This window comes from Siphateles boraxobius, unplaced genomic scaffold (assembly GCF_051911475.1).
Source record: "Siphateles boraxobius isolate OS27281-9 unplaced genomic scaffold, OSU_SipBor_1 22, whole genome shotgun sequence".
Lineage (NCBI taxonomy): Eukaryota > Metazoa > Chordata > Actinopteri > Cypriniformes > Leuciscidae > Siphateles > Siphateles boraxobius.
In genome coordinates, this window is record NW_027508833.1 from 18,465,343 (window position 1) to 18,485,038 (window position 19,696).

The 19,696-nt window shown below is 35.6% G+C and overlaps 2 protein-coding genes across 8 annotated transcripts in view; both read right to left on the minus strand.

Annotated features, from left to right (window-relative positions):
• Nucleotides 1–6,603: 6,603 nt before the first annotated feature.
• On the minus strand, nt 6,604–11,597 carry cfl2 (cofilin 2 (muscle)). Its single transcript, XM_077238932.1, has 4 exons — nt 11,447–11,597; nt 9,344–9,651; nt 8,709–8,785; nt 6,604–7,551 (listed from the first exon to the last, which is right to left on the minus strand). Exons 1-4 carry the CDS (start codon nt 11,447–11,449, stop codon nt 7,439–7,441), a joined length of 501 nt encoding a protein of 166 aa, XP_077095047.1. The 5' UTR covers nt 11,450–11,597; the 3' UTR covers nt 6,604–7,438.
• Nucleotides 11,598–12,050: 453 nt separating this feature from the next.
• The window catches only part of baz1a (bromodomain adjacent to zinc finger domain, 1A), a 39,367-nt gene continuing 31,721 nt past the window's right edge, over nt 12,051–19,696 (minus strand). For 4 of the 7 annotated variants that reach the window (XM_077238911.1, XM_077238914.1, XM_077238917.1 and 1 more), the window contains exons 26-28: nt 13,724–13,899; nt 13,443–13,530; nt 12,051–13,052 (exon numbers count right to left, since the gene is read on the minus strand). In XM_077238911.1, the coding sequence (XP_077095026.1) occupies nt 12,880–13,052; nt 13,443–13,530; nt 13,724–13,899 (437 nt within the window). In that variant the 3' untranslated portion in view covers nt 12,051–12,879. The remainder of the gene's footprint in view (nt 13,053–13,442; nt 13,531–13,723; nt 13,900–19,696) is intronic. The other 3 variants (XM_077238912.1, XM_077238915.1, XM_077238918.1) reach the window with 1 other exon arrangement.

Genomic DNA, 19,696 nt, shown 5'->3' on the forward strand with positions numbered 1-19,696 from the left:
GTTACACTACATTTTTTTCTTTCTTTCTTTCTTTCTTTTTCTTTCTTTCTTTCTTTTTTTCTTTCTTTTTCTTCATGTTAATAATAATAATAATAATGATAATAATACAATATATAAATTATATTAGGCCTATGTAAATGTATGTCTAACATTTACTCTTTTAATTGTCTTATTATATGTTTACATAGGCTAAATATATTTCTCGTAAAAAACTTTTTTAACCTTTTTAATATAGCCTATTAATAAATTAATAGCGTTTATTATTATTATTAGTAGTAGTAGTAGTAGTAGTATTGAAATATATATTATATGATAATACATTAATTTTTTATATTATAATATAACATAATATAATATAATACATTACTATATTACATTATATTATATTATGTTTGGCTTTACTCCTAATTGTATGGTTATCTCTTATTAATATGTAATGTTAATTTGAATCTATATATACATGTAGGCTAAATTTATTTCTTGTAAAACACTTTGCAAACACTGTTTTTACTATATGAATACAATGAATAGCGTTTATTGTTATTAATATTATCGAAATGTGTAATATTATATTATATTATATTTGGCTTTACTCTTAATCTTCGTGTAATCTTAAATATGTTATGTTTATTTATATAGATGTATGGCTGTATGCTAAATATATTTCTTGTGCATCACTTTGTAAACATAATTTTTATAATATGAATAAATAACATTAATAATAATAATAATAATAAGATTCTTATCGATTGCAATTATTATATTATATTTTGGCTTTGCTCTTGTTTTTTTATCTTATTATTCAGATATATTACAATTATTATGTTATAAAGAGATTATATAACAAACTTCATTACAGTCGAGTAAAATATTCACTCAAAAAATCTGCACAGAACATGGGTCACTGCTACAATTCTCACTGATTTATTTACATGTGAGTTTATGTGATTACTCACCAATAGAGGGCGACAAACTGATGGAAAGGACAACTGCTTATCTTCACCTGCTGGCGGAGTGTGATGCTGTCATTGACTCCGTTATTACTGAAACACCTCACTAATAGATCATTGCGAGTCAGATGAGTTTCATAGAATCCAGCCGAACTGAATCTTCACAGAATTATTATTTATCACAAAATTACAGATAATACAATAAATATCTGACTTTTGCTCACCGCTTTGGCCCGTGTTATAGTTTGTGGTTTCTGCCTAATGATCAACCGGTCAAGTGTCAATCTTAGACCTCCAGAAAACTAACCAAACAACCAACTAACCAAAAACGGTAAATAATGATATCTGTACACCAAATACGTTTATTAGGTTATTATTAGGTTAAAGAGCATATTTACATTTATAACATTAGATAACCTCATATGAATTGCTCATCTTTGGTGCATTCAAGACTTATTTATTTAATTGTAGGCTATCTGACAACGTACAAAATTGTTTCAGTGTTTTTAGTGTTTTGCTGCTATTAATGTAAAAAAACATGTACAAGTGTTAATAATATATAGCTCCATACAGTATGTGTCTATATAATAAAACGACACCTTTGTCGTCAGCATCTGACCAATTAATACTAGCACTTACCTTTTCTATTAACTAACTGAGACTTGTTACAGCACTTGTATTTGTTGCCCTTTTGTTAGTCTGATTGCTCTACTGTTCTCCTCATTTGTAAGTCGCTTTGGATAAAAGCTTCTGCTAAATGATTAAATGTAAAGGAAGTGTAGGCTATAAAATTCTCTTTTTTTGTGAATCGGGTGATGAAACAACCAAACAGAAGCTCAGGATGAAATCAAAACATTGAGAAACGATATGCATGCATCAACATCAGAGACGTGAGCATTCACAATAACATATGGAGTAACTCTGTCCTGAAGTGAAATCTTGTGACCCATGCAACAGGCAATAACATTGATATCCCCTCGACAGGTCATGTTGCACTGCAATAAACACAACAAATATATTGCAAAACAACTGATCTAACTGTTCATTTAACTAAAATGCCCATAAAATGTTTATCAATGAATTTCAGCTATGTTAGAGTAATGACATTTGCATAACATCCAAAAGCCTCGGAAACACAAACCTCAAGGTCAATGTCTTTTTCCTCTTTATTCTGAGAAACAACATTCTAAGAAACACAAGATTGCATCTCCTCTCTGCTCAAATTCCTCCATCCCTTAAACTCACTGACATTCTGTTTAAACCAGAAGGAACATCCAATCCAGTTGACAGTATTAGTGAAATGTTTTTAACAGCATGATGCACATTCTCACATGCTTTGCAGCAGCAAGCTATCAATACTCAGTGCGCACACCCTTTCAGAACACAGAATCTACTGGAGAGCGAGGAGAGGTCATTTGTTTATTTTCAGCTCACTTGTCCAGACACAGAGATTCAGGGCTTACATGAAAGGCACTTTGTTTCGTACAGCGGTGGACATAAAAGCTCTGGCGTATAAGTTGGCTACGTGGGCCCAGAATAGATGCATCTTTTAAGATGGCAGTTAAATAAACTTGTGACTTTCTTGCTGTCTGCATGGTGTCTTAATTGAGTGTAGAGATCGCCTAATGTTTCAAGCCTACAGTTTATGTGAAGTTTAGGCTTAAAACCAGGGTTAAGTGCTTTAGCTTATCAGTATTCACCTATCAATTCCCTCTAATTTCATTGATTAGTTATGGGTAGGGTTAGGTTTAGGGATGGGACAAAATTGTATTGATCACCTTGTGATATATCTAAATACACCTGGCTGTAACATTCAGTTTTAGTTTCTGTTTCGTTTTCTGTTTCGGACTTTTAGTGTATGTTTACACGACAGAAATGTATTAAAAACGGAAACGTTTTTCATTTGCGTTTTTTGCATACGGGCAACAGCGTTATCAAAGCAATCCCAATTGACACGGATCTGCGAAAACAACTAAAAACGCTGTATTCTGTTGCCAGGCCAGTAGTTGGCGATATCACTTTGTAAAGAAACACTGGGCGCCTAGACTGAACATGTTGCACGCATGCGCATGACATCACCGTTTTCACAAATTCAGGTTTTTTTTTACATGGAAACGATAACTGTATCGTTTTAAGGTCCCCAAAACACAGTTGTCGTGTAAACCCATAAAAACCTTCCCGTTTTTTGTTGAAAACGGTGTCGAGTAAACGCCCCCTTAGTTTGTAGATAATTTTTTACTTCTATTGCTTCTAGGCTTGTTTTCGTTTGTTGCTATGGTTACTTTTAGTTTCATTGATTTGATCCGCCTGCTCCTTGTTTAACTCTTTATTTACTCTTTGTATTTATAGTCCTCAGTTAAAGACATTGTTTGTCTGTTCATTTTTACTTTTAGTTGGCAGTGATTCTCCTTTGTTCCTGTATTCTCTTGTGCTCAGTGGTGTAAAGTATTTGAGTAAATTTAATTAGTTACTGTATGCAAGTATCCTTTCGGCTCCTTTGTAGTTTTATTGAATATCAAAGATATTAGCAAATTTTACTCTCTGCTTGACTATAATTTTGAATAAGTATGTAGGCTACTCTTTACTCAATACATTTGTGACAAGTAATGCAATAACTCGTTACATTTTGCATGGCACCTAACTTTTACTGCAGCAGTTTATTTCTGTTGCAAAAATGATATTGTCATCTACAGGGCATTGGAGGTACTATATCTTGTGCGTTTTGCCTTTACCCAAACTTATCAACAAGGCTTCTTTACATGAACTTGAGTGCATTAGCTGGTAGTTGCTGAATCGCAGGTTATGAGGTGAGGACATGACTGCAGTGGAAACCAGTGCAAGCAGACTTAGAATTTTTAATATTGCTTAACATTTTATTTAGATTTTAGAAAATAAACATGTGATTGTTCTCCGCACAAATCAACTTTTTCTCGTTTTTCACTGGCATGTGTTGAGCACTAGTGCATCTTTGAGCCTACATTCAGTACGAGTTAAATACTTTAGTACTGTTAAAATCAGATACTCTTAAGATTTTTACACAAGTCGCATTGGAATTAATGACTTGTGATGTGTAAGATATCTGTACTTTTACAGGTATGGTTTTCAGGTACTCTTTAACTCTGGCTGTGCTCCTGCAAGTTTTTTTTTTTTTCAGGTTATTGTTAAATAAAGTGACTGCTGCGTATATACCCTGCCTCAACTATTCTTTCTTGATGCAGCCAAATGGGACAACACCACAATTCAAAAGTTTGGGATCAGTAAGATATTCGTTTAATTAATACTTTTGTGCCACAAGGATGCATTAAATTGATCAAAAGGTACAGGAAATGCATTTGATAATGTTACAAAAGATTTTTATTGCAAATAAACATTCTATTCATTAAACTGAACTGGAATGTTTCTTGAGCAGTATATTAGAATGATTTCTGAAGGATCATGTGACACTGAAGACCGGAGTAATGATGCTGAAAATTCAGTTTTGACATCACAGGAATAAACTGAATATAAAACAGTAATTTAAAATTTGAATATTTCACAATATTACTGTATTTTTTATCAAATAAAAATGCAGCCTTAGTGAGCATGAGACTTCTTTCAAATATATATATATTTTTAATCTTACCAAACACTATCTTTTAGCTTAAGAGATGTGTGTGCAAGGGTTTATTAATCGAAAACTATTTTCTGAAACCAATCAATATTTCAGCAAGGCCAATTAACTGGCTGATATTTGGACATTTTGAGACTGTTGCATTGATAACCTGTGTGTCAGTTCCAAATAATAAACGTACAAAAAGGATATAATATAATCTAATAAATATTTTGTAAAATAAGTTTATTTTGCACATTTGCTATCATTGAAATGTAATATATTGGCATATCAGCCGTCAGTCTTTCTTCTTGTCACTGGCCATTGAAAAACCAGTATGAGTTTAACTCTGTCCAAACAGATCAGTCATGTCCAGGTCTGCACCCCCGCAATATGAGCCTACATGCACTGAGAACTAGTTTCATAATCATTACTAGAAAGTTCCCAGAGAAGATATCAATGTGGACATGTGTGCATAACTGAACTATAATCAACAGCACAGATGAAGGCCAGTACTTTCCTGAAAGCTTTTATACAATGGGGTTTTCATGGATTAGATTTGTGACATTCTAATGTTGTTGTTTTTAATCGTTTGATATTTGAAAGCAGTTTTTCACTGAAACTGAGAGCTTCCTTTCATTTGTGCTACTTCATTCAAGAGTGAGAAACAACACTCTTTATAACCGCTGGCCAGCCTGTCCACCAGTGTCCCTTTTGTAGCTCTTTGGAAGCGTGTTCAGTTTTGCCATTTGTGGACAACGATGACAAGACACAAAAGCACGCTGGCCATAAATAGCGCTGAGCAGTAGAGGATTGCTCCCTGCCTGCGGATCAAATTCTCCAAAGGAAAAAGCAGCCACTGGCCTCAAGCCCAGATCTACTGCAAGACCACACTCATAGAAACCGATTGGCCTGTGAGAAGTAGTTAAAGGTGGTTGAACTGTTCATTTAAACTTTATTAAATGCTTTAAGACATGCAGTCATGGGGCGGCCCCAGATATAAGTATCTGATTTTCTCCTAATGCATTCAATGCTTTACTAGTTTAGTATACAAGAATCGGAATGCCCCAAAATAATACAAACTTAACCAAATACTTACAAAAAAATCAATAACTAGAAAAGTAAAGATTGCTTAAAGTATATTTAAAAAGCCTTTAAGTTTGTATATTGGCCTTATGTACTTTGCAATTATTCTGTATCTATACAGCATTAAGGGATGGATGGATGGAACGATAGAAGTTAGAATGAGCAAATAAATGGAGATAGAAAGAATGAACGATCAATAGATAGAACAATGGATGGATATAACAATAGATGGATAGAATGTTAGAATAGATAAATGAAGATAGAACGGATGGATGGATGGAACGATAGACAGAACAATAGATAGAACAATAGTTATATAGATGGAAGGAGATAGATATATGGATAGATAAATGGATAGAACAATAGATGGATAAAATGTTAGAATAGACAGATGGAGATAGAACGGATGAATGGATGTAATGATAGACAAAACAATAGATAGAACAATAGTTCTAAAGATAGATAGATAGATAGATAGATAGATAGATAGATGGATGGATATTAAACAAATGGATGGATGGATGGACGGACGGACGAATGGACAGATCGACCAATAGAGGATGGATAGATAGATAGATAGAATGACTGACAGAGAATGGTTGGATGAATGACTGATAGAGGATGATGGATGAAACGATGAACAGATCAATGGATATAACAATACTCAGATACAGTGATAGATTAAGTTAGATGGAGATTGAACAAATGAAGGATAGATGGATGGATGAATAGACAGAACGATTGTCTTTGCTTAAAAATCTTTACAGGTTATCCTTGACTTTGATAATTAAAAAAATAGTTGATAAATATGAACTAATAAAATAATGCAGAAGAAAAATATTTGTTCAGTAAACAACTCGTTCAATTGGGCAATTCTGATGACTAAACACACACAGGTCAAACATATAGCACAGGTCACTGAGGTGACACTCTAATGAAATCAGACCGTTTAATTGAGCCAAGAAATCCATCCAAGAATTCCGCCACAATATTTTATTTCAAAGTGGCATCTTCCCAGATCTCAAAAACAATGTTTCACTTCAGGCTGCAAATAATGCCATCATTACAGATAATATTGTATTTTCATGTAGTGTTAAAAAAAACATTCCAAGCATCTCGGCCTTCGCGTTCTGTGGTGCATTTGAATCAAAGGCTGCAATGATGGAACAGTTCAAATCTGTTTATGTCCATATGCGTAACAGGAATGAAAACTGTGGTAACTTCAATTCCGGGTTGACAGACACAGAAATTCACAGAAAGTCCTCCTTCAACTGGTAGTGTAAAAACGAAAAGTGCTTTGTTTATCTGCATAAACTTGACGTGTTTGCCATGTCAAATAAGCCAGATTAGGTAGGAGAGTTGAAATAAATAGCTTCAGGCTTGTAAAGTGCTGGTCACTGGTTAATGCATTGCTGTGTGGCATTAACGTACAGCATTCTCATATAGTTCTCTCACAGCATATTAGAAAATCTCTGAAGATACATGATAAAGATATCAACTGAGTTTGTGCTGGTTAATATATGTGAACATCCAAGCTTTCTACTGTCATTTGGCAAAACACGCAGAGGAAGACAAAACGTTCTTTGAGGACATACAAAAACTAATATGAACTGCAAAATTAAGCTGGCATTCGGCCGGTAGAGTTTTTTTCGTTGAATATGTTAATGAGATCTCCTTAATGTGAAAAAAATAAAATAAAATAAAAAAGAAAAGAGAATAAAGACAAACTAGGACTATTCCTTCAGGATCAAATGATAGAGACAGCTGCTAAGATGAAAGCGTGTGGAATCCAGATGGCACATGGCTATTGGGTTTACAACGGTCTCCCCTCCAGCGATACAACCACACTTCCTCCCAACTTCTCTGCCAGGGTTGAGCGGTCCTGAATATCGTCTAAACCATTAACCTGCCATTCGTGTTTGATACCTGAAAAAAGAGGCACGATGGCATAAGATTTCAAAATAAGTATGTGTTAATAAAAACATTTTCATTTTAGAAATGACTCTCAGTTTCTCATTTTCCCACTGTGGTGTTTTTTTTAGGAATATTAACTTCTGTGAATGATTCTTCATAATCTTTCATCAAAATGCAATTACTTGCATAACATTTTTGAGCCAGCGGGTCGGGATTCTCCAGCACTGTTGCTCAGTTTTTTGAAATCAAGCTACAAATGACTTACTTCTTAGTCTATGTGTAGTAAACTGGGAAAGAAAGTCATGTCTAAAGGGGAAAAGTTAAAGTTTTAGTTAAAGTTTATGTTTATATATAAATATATAAAATATACAGCAGAATTTTTTTAATAGTAGTGACAATATTTCAGTGATATACACCAACTAGACAATGGCTAATTTTGAATAAGTAATTACTTCACAACCGCTAAAAAAGTATGTTCTATATAGTATGAGTGTGTGTAGTTTGTCATTATCATGTGACCTACCAGCCATTCACAAATCGTCTCCAGCGGCCTCATGGGATAGTAAAGTGCCCATCTTATGCACACTTCAGAATCACTCCGGTAGTAGTAGGTCATCCAGGTACATTTTAAACTACTTTTTTATGAGTACAGTTAATTCAGACATGCTTCTCTTGTCACATACTGTTTTTCGTCTACTATATAGTAGGTAAGTATGCGGATGCAGCCAATGGTTGCTTGCAGAAGCCAAGTATGCGATTTCAGATGCAGTCATTTTACAGTGTCTTTGTTGCTATAGTAATTACTATAAATTGTGCATAATTACATGCAACTAACTCTAAACCACACCCTAACTGTAATCTTAACCCTAACCCTATAGTAATTACAAGTAGTTAATTATTATTACTCTATTAATGTCTATTGCAGATATAGATATTCAAACATCTGAATAACTAAGTTGCTGATACAGTCAACTTGTTCTCGAGTGGTCACAGACTGGATTTGACCGTATGGCAGCCCATAGAAACAGACATTGATGAGGCATCTATGTGTGTGTATATATGGCTGTTACTATATTGCGCATTTCCTAGAAGACTGTATTGCCATCAGCATGCAGAACCCAGGATCTGTTTTGTAAAGATGTATTATAAGTGAATATGACAGTACTCACCAGTAAACTTCTTCTTAATGGCATCTTTTGAGCTAGCATATATCATCTTGCTTTTTAACGGCGCACCTTCAGGGGCCCTAAAGTCCAATATGCATGCAAACAAAAAACAGAAATGAATTTACTTGGTGTAAGAACTTTTAACAAAGTATTGCAGAGTTCATTAGAAACAAACATCAAGTTTGATATTTTTGACATAAGTAAATTACTAACTAACTAAAATAAAATTAATAAATTAAAAATATAAAATGACTGTCAATCAATGTTGGATGGTCTTTTTTACTTCAGTGTATTCTATCAAATAATTTAAATAAAATTCACATATAAAAATTACATAAATAACCTATCGCAGTTCGCTTGTTGTTCAAGAAAGGTGTAAGAGATTAAAAAAATTAACTAATACTTAAAAAAACAAAAACAACAGTGCTTTTCCAGACATCAATTTAATAAAATCTAAATTATAAAATTTTAAATAAAAAATTCTAAAACTTTCTAAAAATTCAAAATGAACTATATTAAAAAAAATGCATAAATAAATGTGTGCATAAATAGATAAATGCATAAATATATACAAAATAAATCTGAAATCTGAATAATTTTTTCTAAACTACAACAACCTTTCCAGACAGACTACGTACCAAAATATAAATACCAAGTCTTCTTTCTTAGACTCTTTAGTTTCATAAGTGGCATCATATAAGCCGTATCTGCAGTCATTAAGAGGTAGGAGCTTGACGAAGCAGGCGTAGGGGTCGTCGACAGATTCTCCAATGTCTCCCACTAAGATCTGCTTGCCCTCCTCTACGATGATCTTCTTCTTGTCGTCACTGAGGCAGAACAGTACTGCCTTTTTGCGCTTTTTCACCTCATCTGAGCCCGAGGACTTCCGCACTTTCATGTCATTGAAGACTTTGAGCACTTCATCATTGACTGTGACACCAGAGGCCTGTGATGAGGATGAGACTGGGGTGAATACAGTTGATTGAGATGAAAACAGCAATTATACAAGTCTGTAGATCCATACTTGGATGTCAGTAGCAGAATCACCAGCATCATAATACATATCCATAGTAAAAAATGACTACCGGGCAATATTAGAAGTAACAAGGTGTCAGATTTGGCATTGACTGATCCAGTGCGCTCACAAACCCTGACTCACGTATGCATAGCCAGCTGGTCTGTCACCACAGTTGAAATTTCTCACTCTTCCAAAATGGACTAGAAGGCCAAGTCATAGTGGGGTGCCTGGGCCACGATACAACTGGAAACTCAGTGCATTTATCCATTCGAACAAACCAGTGCTTGACATTAATTAACTTCTCTCTCTACACTATCCACATGCCATTTTAAGATTTATTCCTTAAAACGTACTGGTAACTAACTTATTACCATGTATTTTTATCTGCTAGCAACTATTCTTATACTGACTAGTATCTAGTTTTACTGGTAATTATTGAATATAGTACTTATTAGATATTATTAGAGGACTATAACATATTTTAAAACAAGATATTCGTAAGCAATGCTGATTACTATAGATTCAGATAATTATCAGAACTTGTACTACTTATTCTAACTATTCTAGTTAGAAAAAGTTAGAATTGTTAACTATTTTAATCGCACTGCAATGAAAAAAATGGTTTTCTCAGTATTTGTCTTGTTTTTTAGTACAAACACCTAAAACATTCTTAAATCAACATATGCAAAATGACATAAGATGTTAAGTCTTGTTTCCTGAAACAATTACCAAAATTAAGTGAGGATTTTTTTTTTAAATAAGTAAAATAAAAATGAGGTTAAAAAATCTGGCAGTAGGGTCAGAAAAATAAACAATTCGAAGGGGAAACAAGATCTGAATACCTCACTAAGATATTTAAAAAAAAAACTTCATTATGATACTTCAAATATTAAGTCCTGTTTCTCAAGCAAATGTATCTTGATTTGAGAATGTTTAGATATATATTACATAGCATAACTTGCTAGTTATGCCATTTTTAAGCAGTTAAGTGCTATGGAAGTTGTGTCAAAACGATATCAAGTAACTCCTTACTAGTTCCTATTCCACATTTACTAGTGACTATTTATTTTTTTGTATCCATTTAATATTTAATAAATAAGTACTATCAACTATTGTAATATACAAGTATCTAAAGTACTAGTGGCGCATGCGCAGAGACGCGCTCTGAGCAGCTGGCGTAGACGTCCGACTGTCTCTCTCTGTCTGACACACACACACACACTATGGCCACTAAATCCTATTGAATCATAAGTAAGTAGCCTGATTCAATTGTAAGGACACATACTAGTCGTCTCATGGCATGAAACAGCTCATTCAGATCTTATTAAACGCGTTTGTGTCCATCAGTATAGTCCCGGTCATTTATTTCTCCAGCGTCCGTGAGTAAAAGTTGGAGAGGCATGCGCTGAGAGTGATTAAAGCACCGGCTAAAATTAGCTTAAAATGGCTGCCTCTGGCTATAGGCCTGATATATAGATTTATAGCTAATTAAAACTGATTTCAAAACCACAAAATGAACTTGGAGCCGAATAAAGCATTATATTTTTCAGCCGGAGCGCATGCAATCACGGATCCGCTAGAGCGCCACAATACAGATCCTGCCAGAGATGAAAACGTGACAGTTGCTGGTCAAAGGTTTGACAGAAAGAGTTTCAAAATAACATTATAACATCTATTTTGAATTAAGAATTGACTACGTGTTAGGGAAAAAGACTGTCCTTACCATGCTGTCCAATGCGGTGAATCAATGAACGATTATTTTCTCGGTACTTCTATCTGTGGATGTGAACAGCCGAGACAGTGTGAGTGGTTGCATGTGTGTGTGTGAGAGAGAGACAGACAGAGACATCACTGCACAGCCGCAGTGAAGGACTACTCGAGCATATGCACTGTCATTCACTGTCTTTGGGACAGTTGGCAAGAGATATAATAAATGTAAATTACAGCGGTCACTTAAATATAGCCTGATCAAAATATAATGCATTGTTTCAACTTTTAAATCATGAACGTTACATAATAGTCAAAGTTTTACTCAACACTAGAGCAAAATATATCAGATGACATTATAGACCAGATAAATTATAAAAATTAGTATTCACTAGAGATCTTTTCATGACTAAATTACTTCTATTACTGTCAGGTTTTCCGTGACTGCAAACTAGTGGGAGGCACATTAACTGATGGTCTGTTGTAAAACTTTAAAATAACTTAAAGCAAATTAAAAATTATACTGGACAATCTTCATTTAAAGTGCACCTAACTGGGGCTTCTGATGAACAGAAACAAAAGTTTGTGCAAAAATGAAAATCAGTGATGAAAACAAGTGGTCGAGCCAAATATTAACAAAATTTATTTTACATACAGAAAAAAAGAATTACACAGCAGGTAAAATGAATCTTAAGAACCATGAGGGGAAAACTGATTCATCAAGCTTTCTGAGGGAGAAAAAATAACAAAACAAAAAAACCAAACTATGACAATCTTATAAATAAAGCAAGCAAATTATACCCAAATCTAAATAAATAACCAAAAACTGAAAAGGAAAACAAGAAAAAGGGATGGTCTGGTTCCTACGTAGTGTTTATGCAAGCTATAGGGACCACACTGAAATTTATTGAGTTTATCTTTACAACTATTTAACTACAAAACAGAAATTCTATTTTTCCTTTGACTTAATTTAGTCACAACAGAGACTCTGGTCTGTAAAAAGCTATACAAAATAGTAGTCTACAAATGCAGTTGATGTACAAAAAACAAAATGCACAATTTTGAAATTACAGACGAAAATACACAATGCATTTTGTCCTGAGTTAATGTGAACGCAAAAAACTTCTCAGAAAACAGTGCAAATATTTTTTTTCTTCACAGCAGTTTCTCCACTTTGCTCCATAGAGGCCGATTTATACTCCTGTCACTAGCTGTGAAGATAAATGCCGCTTTATATCCTCCAGTATGCCTTTTTGTTTGCACACTGCACTTTTACAAATAAATTTTCTTGTGTACAAGGCCTAGGTAGATTTTTTATTGAGTCAAACCATCCTGGAATGTTTATGAACATTCCACAAATGCCACAGAACTACATAATAAGACAGCGGATTATCAACGGACTTTCAGTCTCGGCCAGTTGGTGTGTTTGTGTGGAAGACGGGGTTTTGTTTACATCCGTGGCCGTTTCTGTGGAGGGGTCATGCGGTCGGCCAGGCCGAGTCTCCGAAGCTCAGAATGGAAGAAGGCCTGGAGCCGTTGACCGGCTTTTGCTTCATTGGTGGTACGTGGGTTGTACTCCAGACAGTTGGAAAACATGAGCTCCACATCCTCTATATATTCCGCTGTAAGATTAAAAACACAATTAGAAATTACAATCAGCTGTAACTTTTTATGTTGTGCTTGGATATGATTATTAAATTTTAATATAGTGGAGTCTGGGGCTTATGTTGACACGCTATTTACTCAAGTAGATATTTCTGTTGTCAATGTGTGTACATGACCCAACACAAGAACGTGGAACCTAGCATGAACCAGGCAATTACGCTTTTATTTGGGTTTAGAGTATTTTAAACAGGATTTATGCAATTCACAGAAAAAAAAACTAATTTAAGTGGGTTTTGAACTAGGAGAATTTGACTCAATAGTTAAAAATTGCCCTTTAGACAACTAGCCTGACTCAAGCAAAATATTTAGATATAAACCTTCCTTCCACAAAAAATAAGTTAACTTACCAACAGTTTGGTATTCACAGTTGTTGACCTTTTCCCTGATTGTGCTCAAGGCGATGGGTTTTTTGATTATGTCATAGTAATCGGGCACCTAAAAAAATATGTGCAATAAAAGTAGTCATTAAATGCATGAAAATAATGTCTCAGTGTAAAGCTGGGATAGGCGAGATATCATGCATAACAATTGCATAGATTATTTAATTGTCCCGCTGGTCGTAAATCAACCAAGAATGGGGGTTTTATGACCCTGTTACAGAGAGATATAAGTGTGATCGGCTCACTACCTGAGTTCTGGACACCAGTTTCTTGAATGGCCAGCTGTCCTCATGTCTGACCAGGTCCACAGTGAGCAGCTCACAGGCTGACAGCTCATGGACGCCTAGGTTTCTCCCTGAGCTTCGACGGTTGGAAGAAGTGGTGGTCGGAGCCAAGACGATCTTGGCTTTTGGGGAGACCTCTGCTGGACAAACACCGTCAAACCAGAATACATGAGTTGTGAACAAGTCTTAGATGAAACAACTCTTAAAGGGGTCCTATTATGCTTTTTTACATGTTTAACTTTCTTTAGTGCAATAGCTCCGAAACTTGGGGGCACAGCAAGGATAAAAGGCATAGTGTATAGTAAGCAGATTATGCAAAGGAAACGTCTTCAGGGTGATACCCCTCTCTGACCCCAGTCTGAAATTATCCCACTTATTATGGAGCTACTTGCCACATAAGTAAATAATTGAACACCAAACATTTATTTGACATTTTATTACCTCAAGATACAGTAGGTAGTCAACCAGAATGCCTATTACCACCGCGCCAGCCGCCCTGGCAAGACCACCGCAGCAAAAATAAACCAGTCGCATTTCACGAAATGACCGTCAGGTGGCGCAAAGGGATATTGTGCTAAACAGCAGCAATTGCCGCATTTTGAAATGGAAGTGGGGTTAATGTCAATTAACAGTAAGGATGAAATACTACAACTATGGTAAAAATAATAGATTTTTTTTGAGACAGAAAAATAGAATGAAAAGTTAAGAATAGAGACATGAACAATATAGCCTGTATTTCATATTGTAGGCCTAGACGTCGGTGGGTGACATAAGCCCCGGGAGAGAAGCGCGATAACAAAAAAACAAAAACAAATTAATAACAGAAATAAACAAAAATGTAGTAATTTTTACTATTATATTGAGGAATGACTGAGACGAATGAAGAGCGCTTCTTGCTCATGTGAGCAAACACACACAGGAGAAACGAACGTTTGGGCGTTTCTCAGGCCGTGTGTACAAAGCGTTTTTAGCCAGCTGAAAACGCTGGACGCTCTGCTGAAAACGCCTAGCTGTGGGCGCTTGAGAGCGTTTTGGCAGCGTTGCGTTTTTTCAGTTGAGACGATTCGTTGCTATGATACAGAATATCCGCAGCACAGTTTATTTGTAACATTTCGCAGATAATTTGTTTCATACTAAAAATTTATTTTTCATCCATTTTGTTCGGTTAGCTCTGCTGGTTGACGTCATTGTACAGAAAAAATGTTGTGACAGTTGGTCGGTGTGTTATTAGTCAGCCCTTCCTCCACTGTGATTAGACGGTGGGGTAAAAAGTGACTGATGAGCGCTACGTTTTATCCAAAGTTGAAAAAAATTTCAACTCTCGGCGACCAGTAAAAAACGCCGAACGCTCAGCGCTTGAACGTTAAATACACGCTCAGCGCCTCGTTACGCTCATGGCGTTTAAAAGACGCGACGCTCCCATTGAAAACAATTGCAATTATACGCCAGCTGCGTGAAAAAAACGCTTTGCAGAGGCCTTAATGCATGCACGGCTTTTCAAAATGCCACAAAGCGTTCTGAGATTATTTTGAATGAAATATTGAAGTTTATAATTAAGTGTTTTGGCACACCACGCCAAGTGGCGCTACGCATTGTTCTAAAGTCGGTTTTTATTCTGGCATGTTGAATAAGTATTAGACAAACGCGGCAGCGCGTTCATATGGATTTATTTTTCTCATAACAGCTAAAATAACCTAGGCTACTCCGTAATGTTTTGGTCATACAGATAAGAGTAGAGTAGCCTACATCGTTCAAAACTGTAAACTTTATATTAAGCCAACGTAAACTTAATTCACAAATCGCATGCACTGGTTGTAAGGATCCAAAGAGCCCTGTGGAATTTAATATTTAGTTGAACATTTTGTTCATGACAACAAATGAACATGCGTTTGAAGATTGTATTTAGTTTTTCTTGGAAAAAGCTGGCCCAAACCGAAGTAGCGTTTTATTTCTTCAATTATTGAAATAATGAAATATTTAGTAATAAACTTGTATGGCAGAAAAATCACTAAATGTAGCTTAAATTATTTAATTCCTTCATTACCAACACTTTAATTGCCTAATGCTAATGTCTAGAATAGCGATTTAAGTGGGAATTGCGACTTCTCTTTGCTCTAAGTCAGTCTCAAACTCAGATAGCCTGCGGAGGGGGGGGGGGGTTTGGAAGGACAGTTCAGTTGCTTTATCGATGGGGTGCTGGACAATAGGTGTTAATGTTCCGTCTTTCATATGGAGTGTTGGATAGCCAGCCTGATGAGAAGGCAAAGGCAAAATAAGGTTAAATCTCTCGATGTGTCCAAATGTAGGCCATATATCTTATTAAATTATAAATATTGTAGTTTATTTATTGTATTTAAAGTTTTTTCACACAAAATTTCAATTGAAGAGTTTTGTAGAGTTTTAGAATGTTTGAGCAGTGTGTATGATTGTCAACAATCTGGCATTATCTAAACATGAACTGTTGAAGTAACCCGTTCATGCCAAGAAACGAATGGGAGCGAGCAGTATATACAGAGCTCTTTAATTCGTGATCAACCTCGTTTTATTGTAATATGAATTCAACAAGGCATGCTGTGTCTTTGAAGCAACAAAGGCTAAATAATATGTTAACGTTTTTTTTGGTGATTTGTATGGATGACACGCAGTGACATGTACAGTATTATCAGCTGTATGATGTGTTTTTACCCTGAAATGTTTAATTTCGAGAGACCCAGCGCGCGCAGTGAGGGAGACTAAATAAACTTGCTAAAAAGAGATCCAGTGCGAGAGAGAGCAAAGAAAAACGCATGTTCTTAATTTATGTTGCTTTGGACTCTTTTCAGTTTTCGTAAACTGTCCCGACACTTCATTTAAACCTTGAAATGTGCGATGTGGTTTCAAACTTAATTTTAGGTGTTCTTTTACATTTTCATTGGTTTTTATATTGAAAGCAATACTATTTAGTTAGTCTGTTATTTTGTGCAGCCAAGTCAACAAAATCAGTCTTTTTCTGATTTGTTCAATGTATGGATCTGTTTTGAAAAATTTCTTCCGTTGCTATGGCGGGTATGTGATATACTATATCAGTATTGTGATTATGAATTTGTTTAACTACAATGTTTCACTTGAATTCATCTGCTACCAGCTTTCAATCACTCTGAATGAGCACGGCGCGGCGGCAGATTACGCAATAGAGAGAATAAACTGACACTTTTCAAAGTCTGTGATTGTAGCGCCTCTAAGCGGTAAAAGGCAGCAAATACACACCCACAATTTACCGCCGTGGGAACTGTAACTCATTGTACCAGCTTGAGCAGTCTGTAATCAGTTGTAGCAGTTGTTGTCATGCAATAACAGGCGACTTAATGACGCGATCAAAGAATCAGAATTGATACATGGTTCTGCATTAAGCATGGACAAGTTTGTGAAAGGGCTGTCAATGCCAGGTAAATGTAAAGCAGACAGACAATGAATCTAATTTAAACGTCACAACGCCAAAACAACACGTCCAGACGTGAATGGTGTGACGCGATACGACAAAAGCAAATAGAACCCATTATCAGTGATGCTGTCGACACTAAATGTAGCGTTGTGACGCTACACAACAAATTCTCGACAGTAAACTGACGCCATTCTATCTCTGACGTCCTCCAAGCGCTCGCGCAACTTCTGACACAAAGGACGAACGAATTTCCAACGTTCGCTTTGTCGCGTACAGTGAAGACAGCTTAAAGACAAGAAAATATGACGAGGAATCTTGCCTTTGGATTCACCAGTAAAACGGTGGATGAGGAGAGACCTCAGTGTGTTTAAATTTAAGACATCCCCTTAGTAGAGCTGCACGATTCTGGATATATTGAGAATTAAAAAATTTTGTTTCAAAAAGAGATCACGATTCTGAACAGACAACTAAACAAAACACCATGTCATTTACTAGAGGTTCTGATAAAATTTTAATTGCTGCAGTCTATTTAAAAAATTTAACAGTCACTTGTCGCCATCTACTGGTGTAACGATGTAATGATACAGTTATTTGAAGTGCCAAGTTACTACAAAAGATGACTTGCTCTACTCTGATCACTACTGTAGACATCAGTATTTATATCTGAACTGAACATTTTTATCTCAGTTCTACTGTGATCATTTGAATATTTGTAACAGAAATAACCATACTCTGATGTTGAAAAGACTGTTTGTGAAGTGGTTTCATACCTATACTACAGGGTCGTTGAATGCCTGAATCTGATTGGTTGAGGAACGTTCTAAGTAGGGATGCTCTGATCGATCGGTCGGAGATCGGTATCGGCCGATAATCACATTTTATGACGCGATCGGTACTCACTAAACTTAGCCGATCTCACAAACCGATCACAATTTGATTACGTCAAAACGTGAGAAGGTACATGATGTGTGGGGACTTAAATGATTTGGCAGTCATGTCATCACCGGTGTGGAATTACTTTGATGTGTCGAGAAACAATGAAAAAATGACCTATTTGCCATGTATGTTACAAAGGAATCTCATATGGAGGAGCGTTGTCCTCCAGAGAGATCGCCTTTCTGAAGAGTCACTTCGCTAGGTCAGTCCACACAGCGCCGCTCGTTCAGAACGCCCGCACTGATGTGCTGGTTAGGAAATATGTGAAATAAATTGGGCTGCCCGTGCACGACTAAAGTTTTTTTTTCTAGTTGACTAAGAGTAGTTCATTTAAGCCATTAGTCTAATCGCATATTAATATTAATTTAATTACTGAAATATATATGGGAAAAAATACTAAACCATAATGAGCGCTATCGTAATATTGCATATTCCGCATATCAAGCGCATGCATAAAGCTTCCAAAAAGAACCGGCAAAAGTAATGTTTATGCAGCATGATACATTTTAATTTTATTAATAAACTAGTGTTTTCTGGCTGCAAAGATACAGTTGGCGATGTTGACGCCATCTTCGCATGTAGTGAATGCGCCTATAGAGAGAAATGCACACTTCATACGGATTATAAGCAGAGAGTACCCCATTTCTTATCGATTTGAATTGTTTGTTCTTTTAAAGTAGACATTTCAAGCTCAGGTCTGTGAGGCATGTCGTTTATACGCTTCGTTTCAGTTCATTTATCAGACGCGCTCCAGTTCACGTGCGGGCGGCTCCGTGTCCTATTATATTGTCTGCTATATTTCGCTTCTTATTTATTAAATCCAGACAATTGGTTGATGAAACATTGATTGAAATTAAGATGACATTTTTACAAAACGAAATTCACTTTAAAGAATGGCTTTCTACAAAACAAAACTTAATTAAGTGGTCAAAATCATGTCTGAACCACTCCAAATGTCTCCTGATATATTGCGCATCTTATGATCCGATCTTACCCATCTCATGCGGTTCCTTTTTCATATAATCAACATAGATGAAATTTAAAAAAAATAACATTATATTATATAAAACAAATATGAAATGTATATTTACGTTTTTAAATTATATTTAAACGTCAGACCACTCCGCTTTTCTCACTTAATACATGCATGTGTGCGTGCATGGGGAGGGGTGCGATTTTCGAATAATACCCAGCTATCGTTGAATATTATTTTAGCTCGAAATGCCCATCCCTTCTAATGAGTAGCATCAAACTACTCCAATTTGTTCTTGTAGGAGTTTAAATTATTTATTTATTTAATTTTTGTCCTGCTCAGACTTGTATTGGACAAGGTTTAAGCTACATCAGACTTCTCTATTTTAGGTGATTAAATGTTTATGTTGTCCTCCAAAGTTTACTATTGGACAATGTTTAATTAAACCTTGTGGGCTGCATCAGACTGCTCCATTTTGTTTGTATTTATCTTTGTCTTATATTAAGTATATTAAGCATCGGTATCGAGATCGGTATCGGCCGATCACCATGACAAGAAATCAGCTATCGGTATCGGCTGCAAAAATTCTGATCGGAGCATCCCTAGT

What these genes read in the sequence shown, in the direction of transcription:
- cfl2 (XM_077238932.1), bottom strand. An exon ending in GACTTGGTATTTATATTTTG is followed by an intron (nt 8,786 to 9,343) that starts GTACGTAGTCTG and finishes ATTGGACTTTAG; the next exon opens with GGCCCCTGAAGGTGCGCCGT. An exon ending in CATTAAGAAGAAGTTTACTG is followed by an intron (nt 7,552 to 8,708) that starts GTGAGTACTGTC and finishes CTCTTTTTTCAG; the next exon opens with GTATCAAACACGAATGGCAG.